The sequence below is a fragment of the Chlorocebus sabaeus genome, chromosome 17, assembly GCF_047675955.1.
Source record: "Chlorocebus sabaeus isolate Y175 chromosome 17, mChlSab1.0.hap1, whole genome shotgun sequence".
NCBI lineage: Eukaryota > Metazoa > Chordata > Mammalia > Primates > Cercopithecidae > Chlorocebus > Chlorocebus sabaeus.
This window is the reverse complement of record NC_132920.1, coordinates 46682365-46702242: the sequence shown is the minus strand read 5'-3', so window position 1 is coordinate 46702242 and position 19878 is coordinate 46682365. Positions and strand designations below refer to the sequence as shown.

The window sequence follows — 19878 nt, the reverse complement described above, 5'->3', positions numbered from 1 at the left end:
TTTTCTCTATGACCAGGAACAAGACAAGGATGCCACTCCTGCTACTTGTATTTGACATAGTACTGGAAGTTGTAGCCAGAGCCATTAGGCAAAAAAAGAAATAAAAGGAATCCAAATTAGAAAGGAAAAAGTAAAATTATGACTGTTCACAGATGATATGATCTAATATGTAGAATCCACTGCCCCCAAAACACTGTTAGAACTAATAATTTTACTCAACAAAGTAGCAGGGTACAGTATGAACACATGAAAAACCCATTGCATTTTTATATACTAACTGAACAATCTGACAAGGAAACTATGAAAGCAATCCCATTTATAATAGCTTAAAAATGAATAAAATAATTAGGAATTAGCTAAACCAAGAAGATGAAAGGCTTATACATTGAAAACTATATAACATTGCTGATAGAAATTAAAGACATAGATGAATAGATATGTATCCCATGTTTGTGGATTGGAAGACTTAATAATGTTATAGATGCCAGTGCTACCCAAAGCAGTCTACAGATTCAATGTAATCCCAATGATGTTATTTTTTTTTGGCAGAAGTAGAAAAGCCTATTCTAAAATTTATATAAAATTTCGAGGACCCCAAGTAGCCAAAGCAATCTTGAAAGAGAAGAACAAAATAGAGGACTCTCATTTTCTGATTTCAAAACTTACTACAAACCTACAGTAATTAAAACAGTGTGCTACTGACATAAAGATAGACATGTAGACCAATACAATAGAATAGAGAGCCCCAAAATAAACCCTGGCATATATGGTCAAATGATTTTTGACAAAGATGCTAAGACCATTAAATGGGGAAAGGGCAGTCTTTTCAATGGATGGCGCTGGGAAAACTAAATATCTACATGCAAAAGAATGAAGTTGGACCCTTACCTAATACCATACACCAAAATTAACTAAAAATAAAATAAAGACTTAAAACTATAAAAATCTTAGAAGGAAAAACAGAGCACAAGCTTTATGACATTGGATTTGGCATTAATTTTTGGATGTGACACCAAAGGCACAAACAGCAAATGAAAAATAGACAAAATTGGACTTTATGAAAATTTTAAAATTTTGTGCATCAAAAGACAGTATCAACAAAACAAAAAGGCAACACACAGAATGGGATAAAACATTTGCAAATTATGTATCTGATAAGGGTATTAGTATCCATTATTCATAGAGAACTTCTAAAATTCAACAACAACAAAATAACCCAATTCAGAAATGAGCAAAAAATTTAAATAGTCATTTCTCCAGAGAACATACACAAAGGGACAGTAAGCACATGAAAAGATGCTCAACACCATTAATCATTAGGGAAATGCAAATGAAAACTCCATTGAGATACCACCTTATACATGTGAAAGTTGATTATACAAAATGAAATCATTTATGTCATACCCAACTAAAATGAGTCAAGAAGCCATGAGAAAAACACTAAGGTTACATACACCTGTTTTTGTTTGTTTGTTGGTTGGTTTAAGTCTTATAAGCTCAATCCAGATCTGCATGGACCCAAACATAATTTAAAGACGATAAGACCCACCTGGCAACTGCTGAAACTCACCTATCAGAGCTCACTAGCTCTTGTAAGATGCTGCCAGCACCAGTGAACTTTCTCTCAAAACAATTTGTGTAACTTGCCCTTGCCCTAGTAAACCCTGACCATTTCTTTGTTCTGTGGGCATAACAGAGGCCACAGTCTGTGTGTGTGCACTGAATTGCAATTCTATTCCTTATGTATTCCAAAAAAACCTCTTGCTTAGAGATTCATCTCTGTATAATTTTGAGTTGGCACATCCATTAGAATGACTACTATAAACAAAGAAATTAACAAGTGTTGGTGAGGATGTAGAGAAATTGGAACCTTTGTGCATTATTGGTGGGAATGTAAAATGGAACGGCTGCTGTGGAAAACAGTATGGCAGTTATTCAGGCATTTTTAAATTGCCGTATTATCCAGCAGTTCCACTTCTGGATATATATATCCAAAGGAAACAAAATCAGTATCTCAAAGAAATATTTGCCCTCCTAGGCTCAATGCAGCATTAAACACAATAGCCAAAATATTAAAGCAACCTAAGTGCTGATTGATGAATGGATAAAAAAAGTGATATATATATATATATTCCATATATATTCTCCATATATACAATATATATATTCTCCATGTATTATATATTACATATATAATATATATATTCTACATATATATATATAGAGAGAGAGGGGGAATATTTTTCAGCCTTATAAAAGGAAATCCTGCCATTTGCAACAACATGAGTCAACCTGGAAGACATTATACTAAGTGAAATAAGCCACACACAGAAAGACAAATCCTACATGAAGTCATTTATATGTGTAATATAAAAAAGTTGAACTCATTGAAACAGAGAGTAGAATGGTGGTTACCAGGGATTGGGGGGATTGGAGATATCAGGCAGAGAGTACAAGCTTTCAGTTACAAGATTAATAAGTTCTGGAGATCTAGTGTACAGCATGGTCACTATAATTAATAATAATGTATTGTACAATTGACATTTGCTAAGAGAACAGATCTTAAGTTTTCTCACCCCCACTTCCCTCAAACACACAAAAGGGTAACCACATGAGATGATGGATATGTTCATTAGGTTGACTGTGGTAATCATTTCACAATGTGTGTGTATGTGTATATATGGGTACATGTATGTATGTGTGTGTGTGTGTGTGTGTATATATACACATAATCATCTCATTGTGCACTTTAAATATATATAATTCTTGTAAATCTTACCTCAATAAGCTATAAATAAAATAAACCATAAGATCATTTCTATTTTGCAAGAACTTAAACTTAATTAAGTCAGTACTATTCCTTTGCCCCTTTTCCTCAATAAGAAGCTGATGTAGTTAGGCTTTGTGTCCCCACCCAAATCTCATTGTGAATTGTAATCCCTATAATCCCCATAATCCCCATGTGTCAAGGGAGAGGCCTGGTGGAGATAATTGAATTACAGGAGTGGTTTCCCCCAGGCTGTTCTCGTGACAGTGAGTGAGTTCTCACGAGATCTGATGGTTTTATAAAGGACTATTCCCCCTTCACTCACACTTCTTCCTACCGCCTGGTGAAGAAGGTGCCTTCCTTCCGCTTCACCTTCTACCATGATTTAAGTGTCCTAAGGTTTCCCCAGTCATGCTGAACTGTGAGTCAATTGAGTCTCTTTCCTTTATAGATTGTCCAGTCTTGGGCAGTCCTTTGCAGCAGTATAAAAATGGACTAATACAGAATGTTTACAAAGAGATACCCAAATTATTAGCTCATAGCTCATTTATATGGAAGTTTTATTTCTAGGAGAAGTAACCATAGGATCACCATTAGAACAATGCTAGCTGCAGTCAGGAAAACAATAGCTCCAGAGCATGCATTCCTAGTAAGAGCCACATATAATCTTCCTAGTGAAACAGAAAACAGTATCTCAAATCAAGAAGGGCTGAGGTTCTCCAGTTCTTCATTCTTGCTGTCCCATCTGCTCTTGTGACTGAGCATCAATGAGTTTGCTTGTCAGATGTGCATAGAGGCCAATACCATGACACTGGCTTTTGAGAAAAGTAAACCTTTATTTCAAGTCAACTGGCAAGGAGACAGGAGGAAATGCTCAAATCTATCACCCCAAGCTGGAGGCTGGGGTAGTTTTCATAAGCATAGGGTAATGATGTGTGATCTGATTGGATCTTAACAATGAGGTGATGTCAGGAAGCATGATCTGACTGGATCCTGCCATTGGTGATGACAGTGCTCTGATTGGATCCTGTATCCTGCAATGTGGTGTATGCTGCTTAATTCAGTCCCTGTTCCTTGGTCCAAGCACTTATGTTCCCTCTGTGGTTGCACAGTTAGTTATCTGGGCATGCCCTGGTTACATGACCTTCAACCTGGGGGTCCATGGCAACTGAAAAGCAACTCACAACATTGTTACATAAACGTCTACACCAGATTGGTTTGATGTGGTTACACTTTCTCATCTCCTTTTTTTATTTTATATATTTCCCATTTTCTTCTTTTTTTTAATGTTTTCTTCTTTTCCTTCTCATTCAACTTACCCTTATCCCTTTCTTCTCTTCCCATTTTATTCTACTTTTTTTCTATATTTAATGTAAAGCATCTACCTTCCCACTCTACCAGATTATGCTTTCACCGGCATTCTCAATCAAAAGTTTGGTACCCCAAACATAATGTTGCATGTATAATGGATATATTCTTTATAATTTTAATGTTGTGTGCTAAAATTAAAAGGTTTGGCAAACTGCATCTTCTAAAATATTTTTTTTCCTCATTTTCCTTAACAAGTTCCTCTAGATCAGTATTCTCAAAATGTGGTCCCCAGACCACCCGTATTCACATTACCAGGAAACTTGTAATAAATGCAAGTTCCTGGGCCCTGTCCCAGATCTCGTGACTCAGAAACTTTGGGAGTGGGGCCCAGCAATCTGGTTTAACAATCCCTCCAGGTGATTCTGATGCACTAAAATTTGAGAATCACAGGTGCTAAATTATTTTATCTCCTGCTACCATATTGATTTTATTTTCCTAAGAGATTTCTCAGGGGAAGGAGGTTGCCGAAAAAGTACTGCTTTAACTTGATAGCTGTGCTTCTATGAATGATGCCTTCTGTAGGCTACCTTCTCTGAATTCCAGGGCAAGATCATTCCATTTTCATAAGCTGCAGCTGGTGGCAACTAGGAATATACTTCAGACCTCTTGCTCCTGGCAACAGTGACAGCTTTCCAGCATATGCTGGCATTACCTGCAATGACTTCTAGGAGGAAAAAAGAGAGAGATGTTCTCTTTAAAAGTGACAGAGGTATTCAGTCTCAAAATCAAGACATCTAAAATTAAAATCATCAGTTTTCCCCAATACTAGCATTCCTTCGGTACTCTCTCTCTTCCTATCACTGCTGTCTTAGACACCTGGGTTTTTGGAGTTATCCTTTACTCCTCCTTCCTTCTGGCCTTCTGTGTACATTTTCCACTCCTTTAAAACCTGGTCTTCTCAGCCAGGTGCCATGGCTCACACCTGTAATCCCAGCGTTTTGGGAGGCCGAGATGGGTGGATCACTTGAGGTTAGGTGTTTGAGACCAGCCTGACCAACATGGTGAAACCCTGTCTCTACTAAAAATACGAAAAAGTTACCTGGGTGTAGTGGCAGGTGCCTGTAATCCCAGCTACTTGGGAGGCTGAATCCCAGCTACTTGGGAGGCTGAGGCAGGAGAAAATAGCTTGAAACCCGGAGGCAGAGATTACAGTGAGCCGAGATCGCACCACTGCACTTCAGCCTGGGCAACAGAGCGAGACTCTGTCTCTAAATAAATAAATAAACAAACAAATAAATAAAAAACAAACTAGGTCTCCATCACCTCAGCATCAGATGACTATTATCATTGCCTAACCCTTCTCACTGACTGTATTATCTCTTATTTCAATCCGTCTTACTCACTACATACAGATAAGTTTCCCTTAAATAATAATCTCTGATTGTCACTCTCTCGTTAAGATTCTGGTGCCACTACCTGCTGGCCAAACGCATTAGCCTAGAACTCCGGGCCCTCCATAATCTGACACCAGCCTTACCTTTCTAAACATCTGAGAATGTCCTCCCCAGAGCGTCTACTTGCTGTTCCTTACTACAGAGCACCCACTCCTCCCCTTGCCCGTGTTTTCTGCTGGCTCTGGAATGTTCTCACTCAACAAGTCTACTTATTTAATGCCTCTTCTGCCATCATGGTCTAGCTCAAGTTTCACCTCCATATAAAGTCAATGTTAATCATGCCAGGCTATAGGGTTCTCTCCAGACTCCACATTTTGTTTCCCTTGTTTCTACCTTCATCTGTTATAATATTGTGACCTCTTCCGTCTCTCCACGTGCATTGCTAGCATTGTGTTGTGTAGGTCTTGGTGTTCTCAATGCCTGTGTAGCATTCCTTAATGAGGTATTTAAATACAAATGCAGAAAACATGCAAGTACCAATTATTTAAAGAATTTTCAACATGTTTATAGTTTAATGAGCTTTATTTGTAGATGTGTAATGTTGTTCTTGTAAGTGTAAAAGATAAATCTGTTATAAACAATGTGCCTCATTATTTTCACTGTTTTGACATTAGAAGTATTAAGAAAACATTACCTACATGAACATAGCTTAGCTTGCTTCTGAAGAGCTTCTGTAAAAATACGAATTTACAAGGCCCATTTTCTTTGACATAAAAACTTTTCCATGTCCTAGGTATGTATATGTCAGTTTCTGTTATTTTACACATTGAACAAAATTCAGTAACATAGTAAAGGCTTTAAAAAACAGTATGTTTTTTTTTTCCACTGTAAAGAAAAAAACTTTAGTGGCTAATTGAGGTAATTCTATTAGAATATCCAAATATTTGGATTTGAAGAAAATTCAACTTTTCCTCTAAGATACCAAAATCTTAATGTAATATAAATATCAATACTGTCTTAATAGCTAGTTATTAATTTAATAACTAAACTAACAACACTAAAAAATAGAAAAGAAAAATATTAAGCTACACAAATTCAAAATGTACACTATGAATTGGCCAAAAGCCTGAGTGATCATTTATCTTTAAGGGAAATGTAGTTTTATCATTTTAAAAAACATCACATAGACTAAAATTAATTAAGGAAATTCTGCCTTATAGATTATAGTAGAAAATTATTTTAATACATTGATAAATATTATTTCTAATCTTTTTTTGAAATTTTTTATTATTCCTTCTGTTCCTCATTCTACTTTGTCTACAGATTTTTCTAACATGTTTTTCTGCTTCAAACTTTTAAAAATTTATGTATTTATTTATTTGTTTATTTTATTTATTTTTTAATGGAGACAGGGTTTCACCATGTTGCCCAGACTGGTCTCAAATTCCTGAGTTCAAGTGATCCACCTGCTTCAGCCTCCCAAAGTACCGGGATTATAGGCATAAGCCACCATGCCTGGCCTTTGCTGGCCTTTAAAATGTATTTATTTTAAATGACAAGTAAAAATTGTATATATTTATGATGTACAATATGATGTTTTGAATATGTACATGTTATAAAATGGCTAAGTCAAACTATTTAAGATAGACATTATGTCACATACTTTTTTTTTTGAGGTGAGAACACTTAAAATCTACTCTTGGTCTGAACACAGTGGCTCATGCCTGTAATCCCAGCACTTTGGGAGGCCAAGGTGGGTGGATCACCTGAGGTCAGGAGTTAGAGACCAGCCTGGCCAACATGGCGAAACCCCATTTCTACTAAAAATACAAAAATTAACTAGGTGTAGTGGTGGGCGCCTGTAATCCTAGCTACTCAGGAGGCTGAGGCAGGAGAATCACTTGAACCCAGGAGGCGGAGGTTGCAGTGAGCCAAGATCACACCACTGCACTACAGCTTGGGCAACAGAGTGAGACTCTTTCTCAAAACAAACAAACAAACAAGCAAAAAAACTACTGTTTTAGCAACTTTCATATTGTCATTAACTGTAGCCACCATGATATACAATCGGTATATTGAACTTACTCCTCCTAACTGAAATGTGCCCTTTGAATGACATCTCCCCAACTCCCCTAACCCCAGCCTTTGGTAACCACTATTTCTAATTATTTCTAAAATATACACGGTATTTCTAAAATGTTTAATATTGTGCTCTTAGCTTATGAATGTTGATCTTGTTTGCATTTCTCATTTGCTTAGCAAATTATTTTAGTGATCTAGGAAGTATTTATGGAAGACCTCCGATATGTTGTAATAACGCTTCCAGAAACCCCGTTTCCACACCTAGGTATAATTGTTCAATCAGTGCAATCTATTGAGGGGCACTTTCATTAAAGTCCCAACACTGTCACATGGCACGTTCAAACCCTCTATGAACCAGCTCCTGCTGCACTGTCCACCTTCATCTCTCATCACCTCACCTTCTGCAGGGAGTCAACAACTTGCAGGTCCCTAGATATTATTTTTCTTCTAAGTCTGTCCCTTGGAACGGATTTTCTCTCTGCCGAGTGTACCTTCTTCACTTGCACAGCTCCCACACTGCACCTCCAAACTGTTGACTGTCTTTATCACTTGTTGCAGTGCCTCTAGGGTCTTGAGAGGAAGAGCGGCAGGGGCCTTTTATCCCAGGATGCTAAACTCAGAGAAGCTGGAAATCACTGCATTGGCCAATAGCAAGCTAATATTAGAGAAGGGCTTAAACCAATGATAATAAGATAGGATTTATTTGAATAAAGCAAGGAACCTACAAAACTGTTCTATAATTCACAAATACAAAATTAGCCAGCATTTTTCTAGTGCTGCCAAGTAAACATTGAATGCTAGGAAGTCACTACTTAGTTATTTGAAAAAGTGAGCTCATTTAATTTACTTGTAGGAAGGGAGCTAAGTACTGAAAAGAAGTGGTTACTTTATGCAAGTGGGAGCTTGATGTCTAATTTCACATATTGGTGCTTTTTGCCTTCTTTCCATTTGATAGGCTGGCTCACACCTTCCATGAAATACTTTCTTTATGGGGTTGCAGACACACCACCTTCCTTTATTATTCAGCCCTTTGGCCTACTTCTTCCTCATCTCCTTCACTCATCTTCCTCAATTTCCTGACTTCCAACTTTTGGATTATCCCAGGGCTCCTTCCATAGATTTTTTTTAAATCAAGTCTATTTAACTCACTCTCTAAGTGATCTTGTACTGCCCCATGGCTTTAAATAATTGTCTAAATAATGATGACTCTTATATTTATAAATCTTCTATCTCTGACCCTGAATGAATCCTTCCTAATCATGGGGCTCATTACTTAGCTTCCATTCAACACCTCCCTTGGATATCTAAAAGGCACTGGTCTATAGAGAGCTGTACTTAAGAAGTCCAAAACTGAGCTCCAGATTAGAATTCCCTCAACCTCCTCTTCCTTCAATCTTCCCCATTTCTGAGGTAAATAACAGCTGTATCCTTGCATTTCCTTAAGTCAAAAACTTTGGAGTCATCCTTGACTCCTTTATATTCTTCACATGCATAATGTAAACCATCAGTCCATCCTGCAGAATATATCCAGAGTCTAACTGTGGCTCACAACTATTTCTACCATCCTGGTCTAAGTTATCACTTTCTATTGTCTGGAAAATTGTAGTGGCTTTCTTATCACTCTTTTCATTTCCATCCATCTCACCCTATATTTTATTCTCAGTGTAGCAACTGAAGGATCCTTTCAGAGCTTGTCATACTTCTCAAAACGGTCTAGTAGCTTCCCATTTCAACATTAGCCTTCTCATCATTACTCATTCTTCTAACTCTGGGTTTTTGCACCTTTTATGGCTCACTCTCTTAGGTCTGATAAAATATCATCTAGGGTCTGATAAAATGTCATTCTAGGGTCTGATAAAATGTCATCTCATCAGAGAGGCCTTCCTTCTCTAAAATATTTTAGCCCACACCTCCATCAACTGCCTTTCCTGTTCTTATTTATTATTCTACTATGTATTCTACTAGAATTTAAGCTTCATGAGAACATGAATATTGTTTTTGTTTCCTGGAGTGACTTCAGTGCTTAGAAGTATATAAAGCACATAAAGACACAATAAACATCGAAGGAATGAATGAATGAATGAATGAGGGTCTTATTTTATTGTTAGAACTCTTAGTGTATAATCTAAGTGTCGCTTTACTGTTCCCACAAAAATCACTTTTTTTCAAAGGAGAAGAGAGAAAAGACAGGTGTGTTACATTCACACCCTAGTTATCCATTCAAACTTGACCCTTAGTGTTCTGCAATCTTTGCTGAGCTCCCTGCTCCTCCACGTGCTACCACCCACAACACTGAAGATGAGATGCTGCTTTTTTCAGATCATCTCCAGCAGAGGGATGAAAGTGAGGCTACTCATGCTTCCTGCCATTATATCACCTCTTTACTTTCCACTGTACTATGACATAAGATAGTGTGAATGTATCAGTTCTTAAGGAATTTTTAGGGTAAACAAATTACAGCATAGGTAGGGAAATATTAAAATTGTACATAAAATGTTTCTTTTCCTATAGTCCCAGAGAAAAACACTTAAATTGAGCACTTCACAGAAGGTTCCTTTTTCCTAACCTTATATGCCTTTGTATGGCAATGTGTTTGTCTCTTTGCAAAATAGTCACAGAGCAGCTCCTTTTAGTCTCATCCCTCCTCTGAGAAGCTGATTTTACTCCAAGATACACCACCCTCCCTCCATAGGTCATTTCTCAGTCTGAGTATAGAATAATATGAGGGGCTTTAGCCGGACCGTCCATGGTTGTTCTTGGGACTTGAGTTCCTCAGAACTGTCCATCGTGGGCACAGGCACACTATGTCCTTAAGACCTGCCCAAATATTACTTGTTTAAATTTTCTACTGAATGGTTGATTGTCATTTCAACATCAATCTCTTTCTCTCTTTTACACATTTCCCAAAGATAATCATCTTTTTTCCTAATGCATGCTATAATCTAAATCCTTACGGAGGAAACTAAATATTTACCCCCAGAATATTTAGGCTGGTCTCTCTCATGGTAAAGTTAGTGCATTATTGTAAGGAACAGTGATATAGTTTGCCTCTGTGTCCCCACCCAAATCTCATGTTGAACTAGAGTCTCCACATTAGGAGGAGGAGGGGCCTGGTGGGAGGTGATTAAATCATGGGGGTGAACTTCCCCCTTGATGTTCATGATAGTGAATGAGTTATCACGAGATATAATGGTGTAAAAGTGTGTGGCACTTCGCCTTTGCTTGCTTTCTCTCTCCGACCACCATGTGAAGAAGGTGTTGCTTCCCCTTCACTTTCTGCCATGATGGTAAGTTTCCTGAGGCTTCCCAGTCATAATTCCTGTTAAGCCTCCAGAACTGTGAGTCAATTAAACCTTTTTTTTTCATAAATTACCCAGTCTTAGATAGTTCTTTCCACAGTGTGAGAACAGATGAATGCAAACAGTATTAGCTCCCTTTCTTTATACCTTGTCTGCTTATTATTTTTCTTTCTATTCTTTAAACACATTGTAAGTCCTCTGGCTTGCATAGTTTCCAACAAAAAGTCTATGTTAACTTTTAATGTTTGTTGTTCTTTATTTATGGTGTCTTTCTTTTCTGGCTACTTAAATTTATTTTTAATCCCTGGGTTTGTTTATTTATTTATTGAAGTTTGATTATGATTTGCCTTAACATGATTTCTTTTTTCTTTCTTTTCTTTTTTCTTTTTTTTGTTTTGAGACAGAGTCTTTGCTCTGTCGCCCAGGCTGGAGTGCAGTGCTGGGATCTCAGCTCACTGCAAGCTCCGCCTCCCGGGTTCACGCCATTCTCCTCCCTCAGCCTCCCGAGTAGCTGGGACTACAGGCGCCCGCCACTGCGCCCGGCCAAGTTTTGTATTTTTAGTAGAGACGGTGTTTCACCATCTTCGCCAGGCTGGTCTTGAGCTCCTGACCTCATGATCCACCCGCCTCGGTCTCCCAGAGTACTGGGATTACAGGCATGAGCCACTGTGCTTGGTTTTTTTTTTTTTTTTTTTTTTTTTTGAGATAGAGTCCTGCTCTGTTGCCCAGGCTGGAGTGTAGTGGTGCGATCTCGGCTCACAGCAACCTCCGCCTTCCGGGTTCAAGCGATTCTCTTTCCTCAGCCTCCCGAGTAGCTGGGATTACAGGTACACACCACCATGCCCAGCTAATGTTTTTGTATTTTTAGTAGAGATGAAGTTTCGCTATGTTGGCCAAGCTGGTCTCGAGCTCCTGGCCTCAGGTGATCCACCGGCCTCGGCCTTCCAAAGTGCTGGGATTACAGGTGTGAACCACTGTGCCTGGCTGGCATGAATTTCTTTATATTTCTTCTGCTTGGGGTCATGATCTGTAAATTATAGTTTTCAAAAAAAAATTGAAAATGTTTCAGCTATTGCTTTCCAAAATATTTTCCCTCCTTACTCATCTATATGTCTAATAACATGTATGTTAGACTTCTTTATTTTATAAGTTAATAATCTATTTATTTTTCCTTTTATTCTATGTACTTCATTTTAGATATTTTTCTTTGTTATGTTAAGTAAGTTCCATTATCTTTTCTTTGGCAGCATTTACCATCTGTTAATCCCATCCAGTTTAGTTTTCATTTAAGATATTGAATTTTTCATTGCTAGAAGTACAATTATTTTTTAAATATCTTATCTTTCTCCCCTCATCATGCTGTTTTTTTCCTACCTTTATAAACCTGTGGAGTATATTAACTATTTTTAATATCTGTTATTTCTGGGCCTGTATTTTTTCAGTGGGCTTTTTCTTGGTTTGGGGCCATTTTTCTGTTTTGTTTTTTCTAAGCCTGTTAACTTTGAATAGATGGCAAGAGTGCCATGGATACTGGGTTGTGTCGTATTCTTTTAGTTTAGACTTTATTATGACATCTAGTTAGTTGCTTAGAAAAACAACTTTTCAAAACTTGTTTTTAAGCTTCAGTAAGGTAAATCCAGAGCATCACTTAATGTAAAATAATATAATCCCACTACTAAGGAAATACTCATTTAAGAGCTCTAGCTAATGGTCCATGTGCTATATGATGGTCGGACTTTTTCTTGTGTGAACACAGCCTCCATGTCTTGTGTGAGCTCTTGGCCTTATTCAGGTTCTTGCGCTTTGATTTTCCTTTCGTTGTTCTTTTTCAGCCTCAATAGTTTCCTCTCACACATGCAGAGATCAGAACTCTGCCAAATACTCAAGTAGACCGCTGTCTAGATCCCTAGAATACTCTTGCTCTCTCTATGTGAAACTTCTTCTTTTCTGATATTCTTCTCTACAAATTTTAGTCTCCTTAGCTTGGCTGAACTTAATAATACTCTCAGACCTGTGTGGGTATTTCTGTCCTTGCACTGTGGCCTGGAAACTGCCAGAAGCAGGAAACTGAAGCAATCATGGGGTTCATCTCATTCTTTACTTCCTCTCGAGATCTTTGTCCTATACTGGATTTTGCCCCATTTTTGAGTTAAGGCAGGAAGATAATACCAACTTTTGTTACTTTATCATGGCCAGGAATGGAAGTTCCAATTTGTTAAAAGTTTGACAAAACCTTAGTTGTGAGAAACTCTGAACCTTCATACAAGTTAGCAAAATTGTTTTTTCTTAGAAACTTTGCTGACTTTGATCCAAATCAGTAAATATTAGGCATGTCCTATTTCATGGACACTGATACTCTTTTAGAATAAATTATCTTTAGCATTTGCAAGTAAGTAGGGTTACATTTGCATCATAAATATTACTGAATAATTGATGTGATATTCAGATGGCTTATAGCAATACCTGGAGTGCTCCAGATTTCATTTGAAATAAAATACAGTCAAGATGTTTCAAGAACAGCAGTGGGGAAAAATCTAACTATTTGATATGAATATGAGAGCATCAATATGTATACCTTCACTCATTCAATCAATAAACATTGAGGATTTAAAGATAAGACATAGTTCCTGTTTTTTGTGAAGACTGTAGTCTATAAAGGAAGACAGACATGCAAATTACTAGCTGTAATATAGTAAGATATAGTAGGATTGTAGGCTAAAGACATTAGTTAAGGGATATGTAAAGTGCCACAGAAATACAGAGACCAGTGGAAAAGGCAGGAAATTGAATCTGCTCTATGGAAGGCATCACTTTCTATCACTATTAGTTAATTCAATTAACATTATTAAGTACTAATAGTGTGCTGTGCACTGTGCTAAGGCCTCATAATACAAATCCTCCTCAGGGAGAGCCATAGCTAACAAGCAATCACAATGCGGTGCAGTAGCAACTGTGGCTAAGACGTGACCAGGGAACCATGTGGTGGAGAGGACAGCCCGGGGGACAGTTATCAGGAATGCTTCCAGAGGAGATTGAACCTCAGAAAGGGAAAGGCTTGTGGCCCAGAGCATCATCATTCAGAGAATGTCAGGTAATATAATGTGGCTAGAGCCACGTGGTATCAAGTGGGAGCTCTGGGGAGAGGAGACTGCAGAGATAGGTAAGGGGCAGATCTTCAAGGGCTGACTGTTTTCTGCTGTGGTGTTTGAAGATCTGTGTTTTAGAAAGTTTACTCCAGTGGTAGGATAAAGGACAGAGTAGAGGGAAGTGAAACTGGAAGCAATGTGGAAGCTAACTTGATTCAGTAATCCAGGAAATAAATGATGAAGATCTACACTGAGGGAGTCATGGAGGGACCAGAGATAAGGGGTTAAGGAGGGGAATTAAGAGCTATTTAGGAGAACAATAAAAAAAGGACTTGGTGCCTAATTGGATATGGAGAGTGATGGAGAGGATTGAGTCTATGACAATGTTCTGTCTCGTTGGACTAATTGTATCATTAAGGGCTATGTTTCCTAAATGGGTTTCCCACTCCTGCAGAGTTCAAAACAACCCAATGGGACACAAGGAAAAATAACAGAATTCTATTTATACTTTTTTCAGGTTTTTAGTTTCTATTTGTATGTGTCTTAGAAAATAGACACTAAACAGTGTAGTATATGTGCGTAATTTAAAATAAATTGAGTATCAATATATTGTAGGGCATGCTGAAATATTTTATTATCAAGAGTGTGTGATCAAAATGCTTGGGCACTCTTGAGACAAGGAATGCAAAAGGAAAAGTGGATTTGGAGGTCCTAGGGAATTTGATGTTCCTGTAGAACATTCAGGCAGTAATTTCCAGTAGGCAACAGGGTCTAGACTTAGGTAGGACTGTCCAACAGAGCCTTCTGTGATCATGGAAATGTCTTAAATATACACTGTCCAGTATAGTAGCCCATAACCACATATAGCTTTTGAGCACTTGAAATATGGCCAGTGCAACCGAGGAACTGAAATTTTCCATTTCACTTAATCTTAAATTTATTTATTAAATGTATTTAATTATTTAATTATATTAAATGTATTTAATTATTGAAATAACCACTTGTAGCTAATGGCTATGATACTGGAAAGCACAGTCCGAAAGAGAGAGACTTAGGACTGTCATTTATTGAGAGCTCCCACTGGCTCAGCACTTTATATACATTTTAAAGCAATTTAATCATCCCACTACCCTATGGAGTAGGTGCTATTAAGAAAGTAAAGAGTTCAGTTCTTACTGTATGCTTTAAATAGGAAAAGAGTATATTGTAAAGAAGAGCATGTTTACTTTGAAATATGTATACTTTCTAGATATTCTCTGTTGGCAGATATTTATACATCTTTCTCAATCAAATAACAATTGTATTCTTTTCTTTCAGGTGGTTTGCTCTGTTAGAGGTTCAGATGTGTGTTATTTTAATACTTTATAAATATGACTGTAGTCTTCTGGACCCATTACCCAAACAGGTAAATGTTTTCAGAATTTTGAGTATCATGACTAATTATAAATATGACATAACCACCCCCTCCTCCCCCAATTTTAATTACTAGAGAGGAGCTGACATTTCCTCACTTAGGCCTGATCTTAACAGGTGCCTTGGATTGAACCAGACTGAGAAGATACTCGGTCTCCTTAATTCAGAATCTAATCTATGTACCCAATTACTACCTGGCTGGGCCTTAATAGCAGTCTTTCCACCACTTCCAGTGTTAGGAGCTCTTCAATGCACTTACCAATTTGAACACTTTTCCCTGAGTTAAATAAACATGGCCCCAACTTTGCCCTTATTTTTCTTTTTCTTTTTTTTCTTTTTTTTGAGATGGAGTCTTGCTCTGTTGCCCAGGCTGGAGTACAGTAGCGCCATCTCAGCTCACTGCAAGCTCCGCCTCCAGGGTTCACACCATTCTCCTGCCTCAGACTCCTAGTAGCTGGGACTACAGGCGCCCGCCACCATGCTCAGCTAATTTTTTTTTTTTTTTTTTTTTTTTTTTTTTTTTTGTATTTTTAGTAGAGACGGGGTTTCACCGTGTTAGCCAGGATGGTCTCGGTCTACTGACCTCGTGATCCCAAAGTGCTGGGATTACAGGTGTGAGCTACTGTGCCCAGCCACTTTGCCCTTATTTTTCTAGAAAAGAATGTCTGTGATCCAAAGGTGAACTATTGTTTTCAATGCAAGTCATAGCACTTGGTGCATCTGAAAAGCAACAGCATGGAAAAAAACTAACCTAGCAGTAAAAACTGAACAGAAATGAAAAAGTCATGACTTTATGCCTACCTCAAACTATTGAATATTCCAGGCATTTAAGTTTTCTGTAGGTCTATTCTCATAGATCAGTGGCTCTCGAATTGGTGTGAGCATCAGCATCACTAGTAGGGCTTGTTATAACAGACTGGATAAAGGTGCTATTTATCGCTAGAATTTCTGATCCAGTAGGAACCAGGGAGGGGCTACAGAACTGCATGTCTTTCTTTCTTTCTTTCTTTTTTTTTTTTTGGTTTTGTTTTTTGTTCATTTGTTTTTGAGACAGAGTCTCCAAGGAGTGCAGTGGCACAATCTCAAACTCACTGCAGCCTCCACCTCCCGGGTTGAAGTGGTTCTCATGCCTCAGCCTCCCTGGTAGCTGGGCCTGCAGGTGCGCACCACCGTGCCTGGCTAACTTTTTGTATTTTTAGTAGAGACGTCGTTTCACCATGTTGGCCATCTGCTGGTCTCCCAAAGTGCTGGGATTATAGGCGTGAGTCACAGCGCCCAGTCCAGAATTTGCATTTCTAACAAGTTCCAGGTGATGTTGCCGCCGCTGCTGCTTGTCTGGGTGCCACACTTTGAGGACCTCTGTTGTAAGAAATAAAAGGAAGTTCAATTTAAATCCAAATGTTTGGAAATCATGTGAAAACCTTGGGTATAGGGTGCTATTTAAACTGGGGCTGAAGCTCAGAAATTAAGCATTGCAATCTCAGAGCTATTCACATAGCATTTTGTGCTTTCATTTACTCTTGATATGATAAGGCTAATGTATGGAGAGATAAATAAAACTCTTGGGTGACATTTAAATAGGAATTATGTAAGTGCATAAGTGACACAGAAAATATTTTATTACTCACAAATATGCACATTTCAGCATTTCACTTGATTTCTTTTGCACTTCTATTTTGAGGACAAGTAACTTATCAGTGATGAAGAGCTCTCAGAATCTTATAATGAAAGGGAACTCAAAACAACTTTCACAAAGGTTGTCAGCTACCTGCTATGTTGTTGACAAAATGAGCATCAGGGTCAGGCTCTATGTACATCAAATAGTAGTTCCTGATCCACTGAGTTCAATGTCACAATTTTGCTCAGGATTAAACTCAACATACAAAGATTTTCCCACTAGCAAGAGGACATCAGAATGCCTTTTCAGATGAGAAGGATGGCATTTGTTAAAACCATGGAGATTAGTAATTTTGACAATTCCTTAGGCAGGATTTTTCCTAGCATTTTCTTCCTAAGAATTCTATTATCTGGATTTAATTTCTTATACTATTTTGTATATGTCCTATTTATGTTTTGACACCACTGAGAACATTTTTTAAAGAAATGATCTCTCACGTTATAAAAAGTACAAGTCTGAGTGAATTCCCATGACCTCAAAGAGCATTTTATTTCAAAATTCTTATTCTTGAATGAGAAACATCAATTAACATTATTTAACTATTGAACTTGTTTCAATAAATTGTAAAATAAGGTGATCAGAAAGTGCAGGAAACGGCCTTCAAATCACCAGGCTCTTCTCGGAGAAGGCAGGGATGGGTTGTCAAAGCATGTCCTGAACAGTCTATTGTCTGGTGCAGGGAAATCAGTGGACTTGGAAACCAACTCCCTTGAAGGAATTTACTTAACATAGTAGAAAAAATCAAACGCTAGAATCTCTAATTTTAATTTTGCAACAGCCCAATGTTTCATTTTACCTCAAAGGGCCTTAAGTAATGTAATGTTAATTCCCTTCCATTATGAACCAAAAAAAAGGAAATACTACAAAGTTTAAGGATCTGTGATCAGGCAGCAGTGTCCTGATCAGGCAGCAGCCCCTGTGGGGGCTGTTCCATTTTGAGCATTAAGGAAGAGTCAACTTTAATTCTCTTGCAAAAGCAAGCGCATTTTTGCTAACATAGTGGGTTTTTATTTCTTTGTATGGTTGGTTGGTTGGTTGTTTTTTTCATTTTACTTTTTGGGTTCATAGAGCCTTAGGAAATCTCACAAAACACATGGATCCCCTTTGTAGAAAAGCGTATACTTCTTCATACACACAAAGTTGTGGATGCAATTTCAGTGGGTTCATGGACCCCTGTGACTTATTCTATCAACTCTCTGAAGAATCTCCTTGCTAAAGAGCCCATTTTGTGCCCTATTTCATTCAAACTTATAAATAGACTGATTCTAAATTAGATCCACCTCATCTTTCCTCACTCCTCATCTCCCCTCAGCCCTCATAGTTGACAGAAAAGGTTCCTTTTCTTTTTTAATCCCCAAAACCTCAAAAATCTCTTTGTATTATTTACGATACACTGACCTCCGCTTGACCCTACACAGTTTCACATCTTATTTCTAACTCGAGCGATAAAAGAACATTTGACATCTACAAAGTATCTTTATGGAGGCTACAGAACAAGACTCCGTCTCAAAAAATATATATATCTTTCTGGAAAGTCATGATCATGAATACACTGTAAGTGGTTCATATCACCAACTCCGCATCATTCTTTAAACACCTATAGCCTGCAGTATGGAGATCTCACCCAGCAATTCTAAATGAAATGTCAGTTTTTGAGCCAGAATTGTAGAAAGAGCCTTATTTGTGGTAACCTCTTTAGCCAGATAAAGCGAAGGGTGGCAGGCCCATAGCCTTCAGGTGTGTAAAACTAAAGAGATTGTTATTAGAATAAGGAATTGTATTCTTTTTCTTCTGCCTGAATGGAAGGCTAAAGTTGATGCTGGACATTGTGAAGTTCACTGATGCAAACATTTCCCAACTTGAAAAACCTAAACTGTGTACATTTTAGAGAAGATTACAATGGAATAAACTTTAGGTCTGAAAATGTGGTCTTATGTCTCTTAATTTCTATTTCTTCTGCATTTCTGTTTTTAGAGTTCTCTCCATTTGGTGGGTGTCCCCCAGCCAGAAGGGCAATGCCGAATTGAATATAAACAAAGAATATGACATCTGTTGGGCCTCACAAGGGCCAGGGCTTTCTGCAGGAGTGGCACCACCCCAACTGGCAGCACCTAGACCTGAGCTCTACAAAAAAACACTGCTTCACTTTGTTTTGGGACTTAGTTCAAGAACACATTCAAATGGCGCATGTATTTGGTATCTTCAACAGTAGACCAAGAATCTAACATCGCTCTCAGTAATATAGAGACCGGAATACATGGTTTAGAGGAAATGATCAAATGATCCAAAAAAACCTCCACATTTTTAAAGAAGTTGGAATCTGATTTCATGCATAACTGAAAACATTAAAACATTAAATAGATATAATGTCATTTGAATGAAAATCTTATCACATTAAATTGACTGTGAAGGTAGCATACTTAAATCTCTATTTTGAAAAGACTATAAGGCTTAGATTTTTTAAATTTAATAATTATTTCTACAAATTTCTATTTTTCTTAATGTGACTCTCAACTAGCAATTGGAACTCCTAGGCTCCATTAACGTAATTGTTTACTGTAAACATATCTAATGCTAAAAGTAATAAAATGATAATTTCTGAGAACTGTGAGGACAGGAATGGTGTCTTATATGCATTTCTATACTTTATTATGCTCAGGACTGTACCTTCTCTACAGAGTATATTCAGTAAATGTATGTTGATTGATGTATTGATTTATATTTTAATTAATGTGGAAGCACTGTTTTGACTCAAGGTGTTTGCAATTATAGTTTGGCAGATATCGTATTTTTGCTAATACATAGAAACACAAATATAATGGTGTGCCAAGACAAGTAAGTATAGTGG

The 19878-nt window shown here is 37.6% G+C and overlaps 1 protein-coding gene across 2 annotated transcripts in view; it reads left to right on the top strand.

Moving 5' to 3' along the window:
• CYP39A1 (cytochrome P450 family 39 subfamily A member 1) overlaps window positions 1-19638 on the top strand; it is a 104466-nt gene extending 84828 nt beyond the window's left edge. For both annotated transcript variants that reach the window (XM_007972338.3, XM_007972337.3), the window contains exons 11-12: window positions 15257-15344; window positions 19005-19638. In XM_007972338.3, coding sequence (XP_007970529.3) covers window positions 15257-15344; window positions 19005-19076 — 160 coding nt within the window. In that variant the 3' untranslated portion in view covers window positions 19077-19638. The remainder of the gene's footprint in view (window positions 1-15256; window positions 15345-19004) is intronic.
• Window positions 19639-19878: the final 240 nt, after the last annotated feature.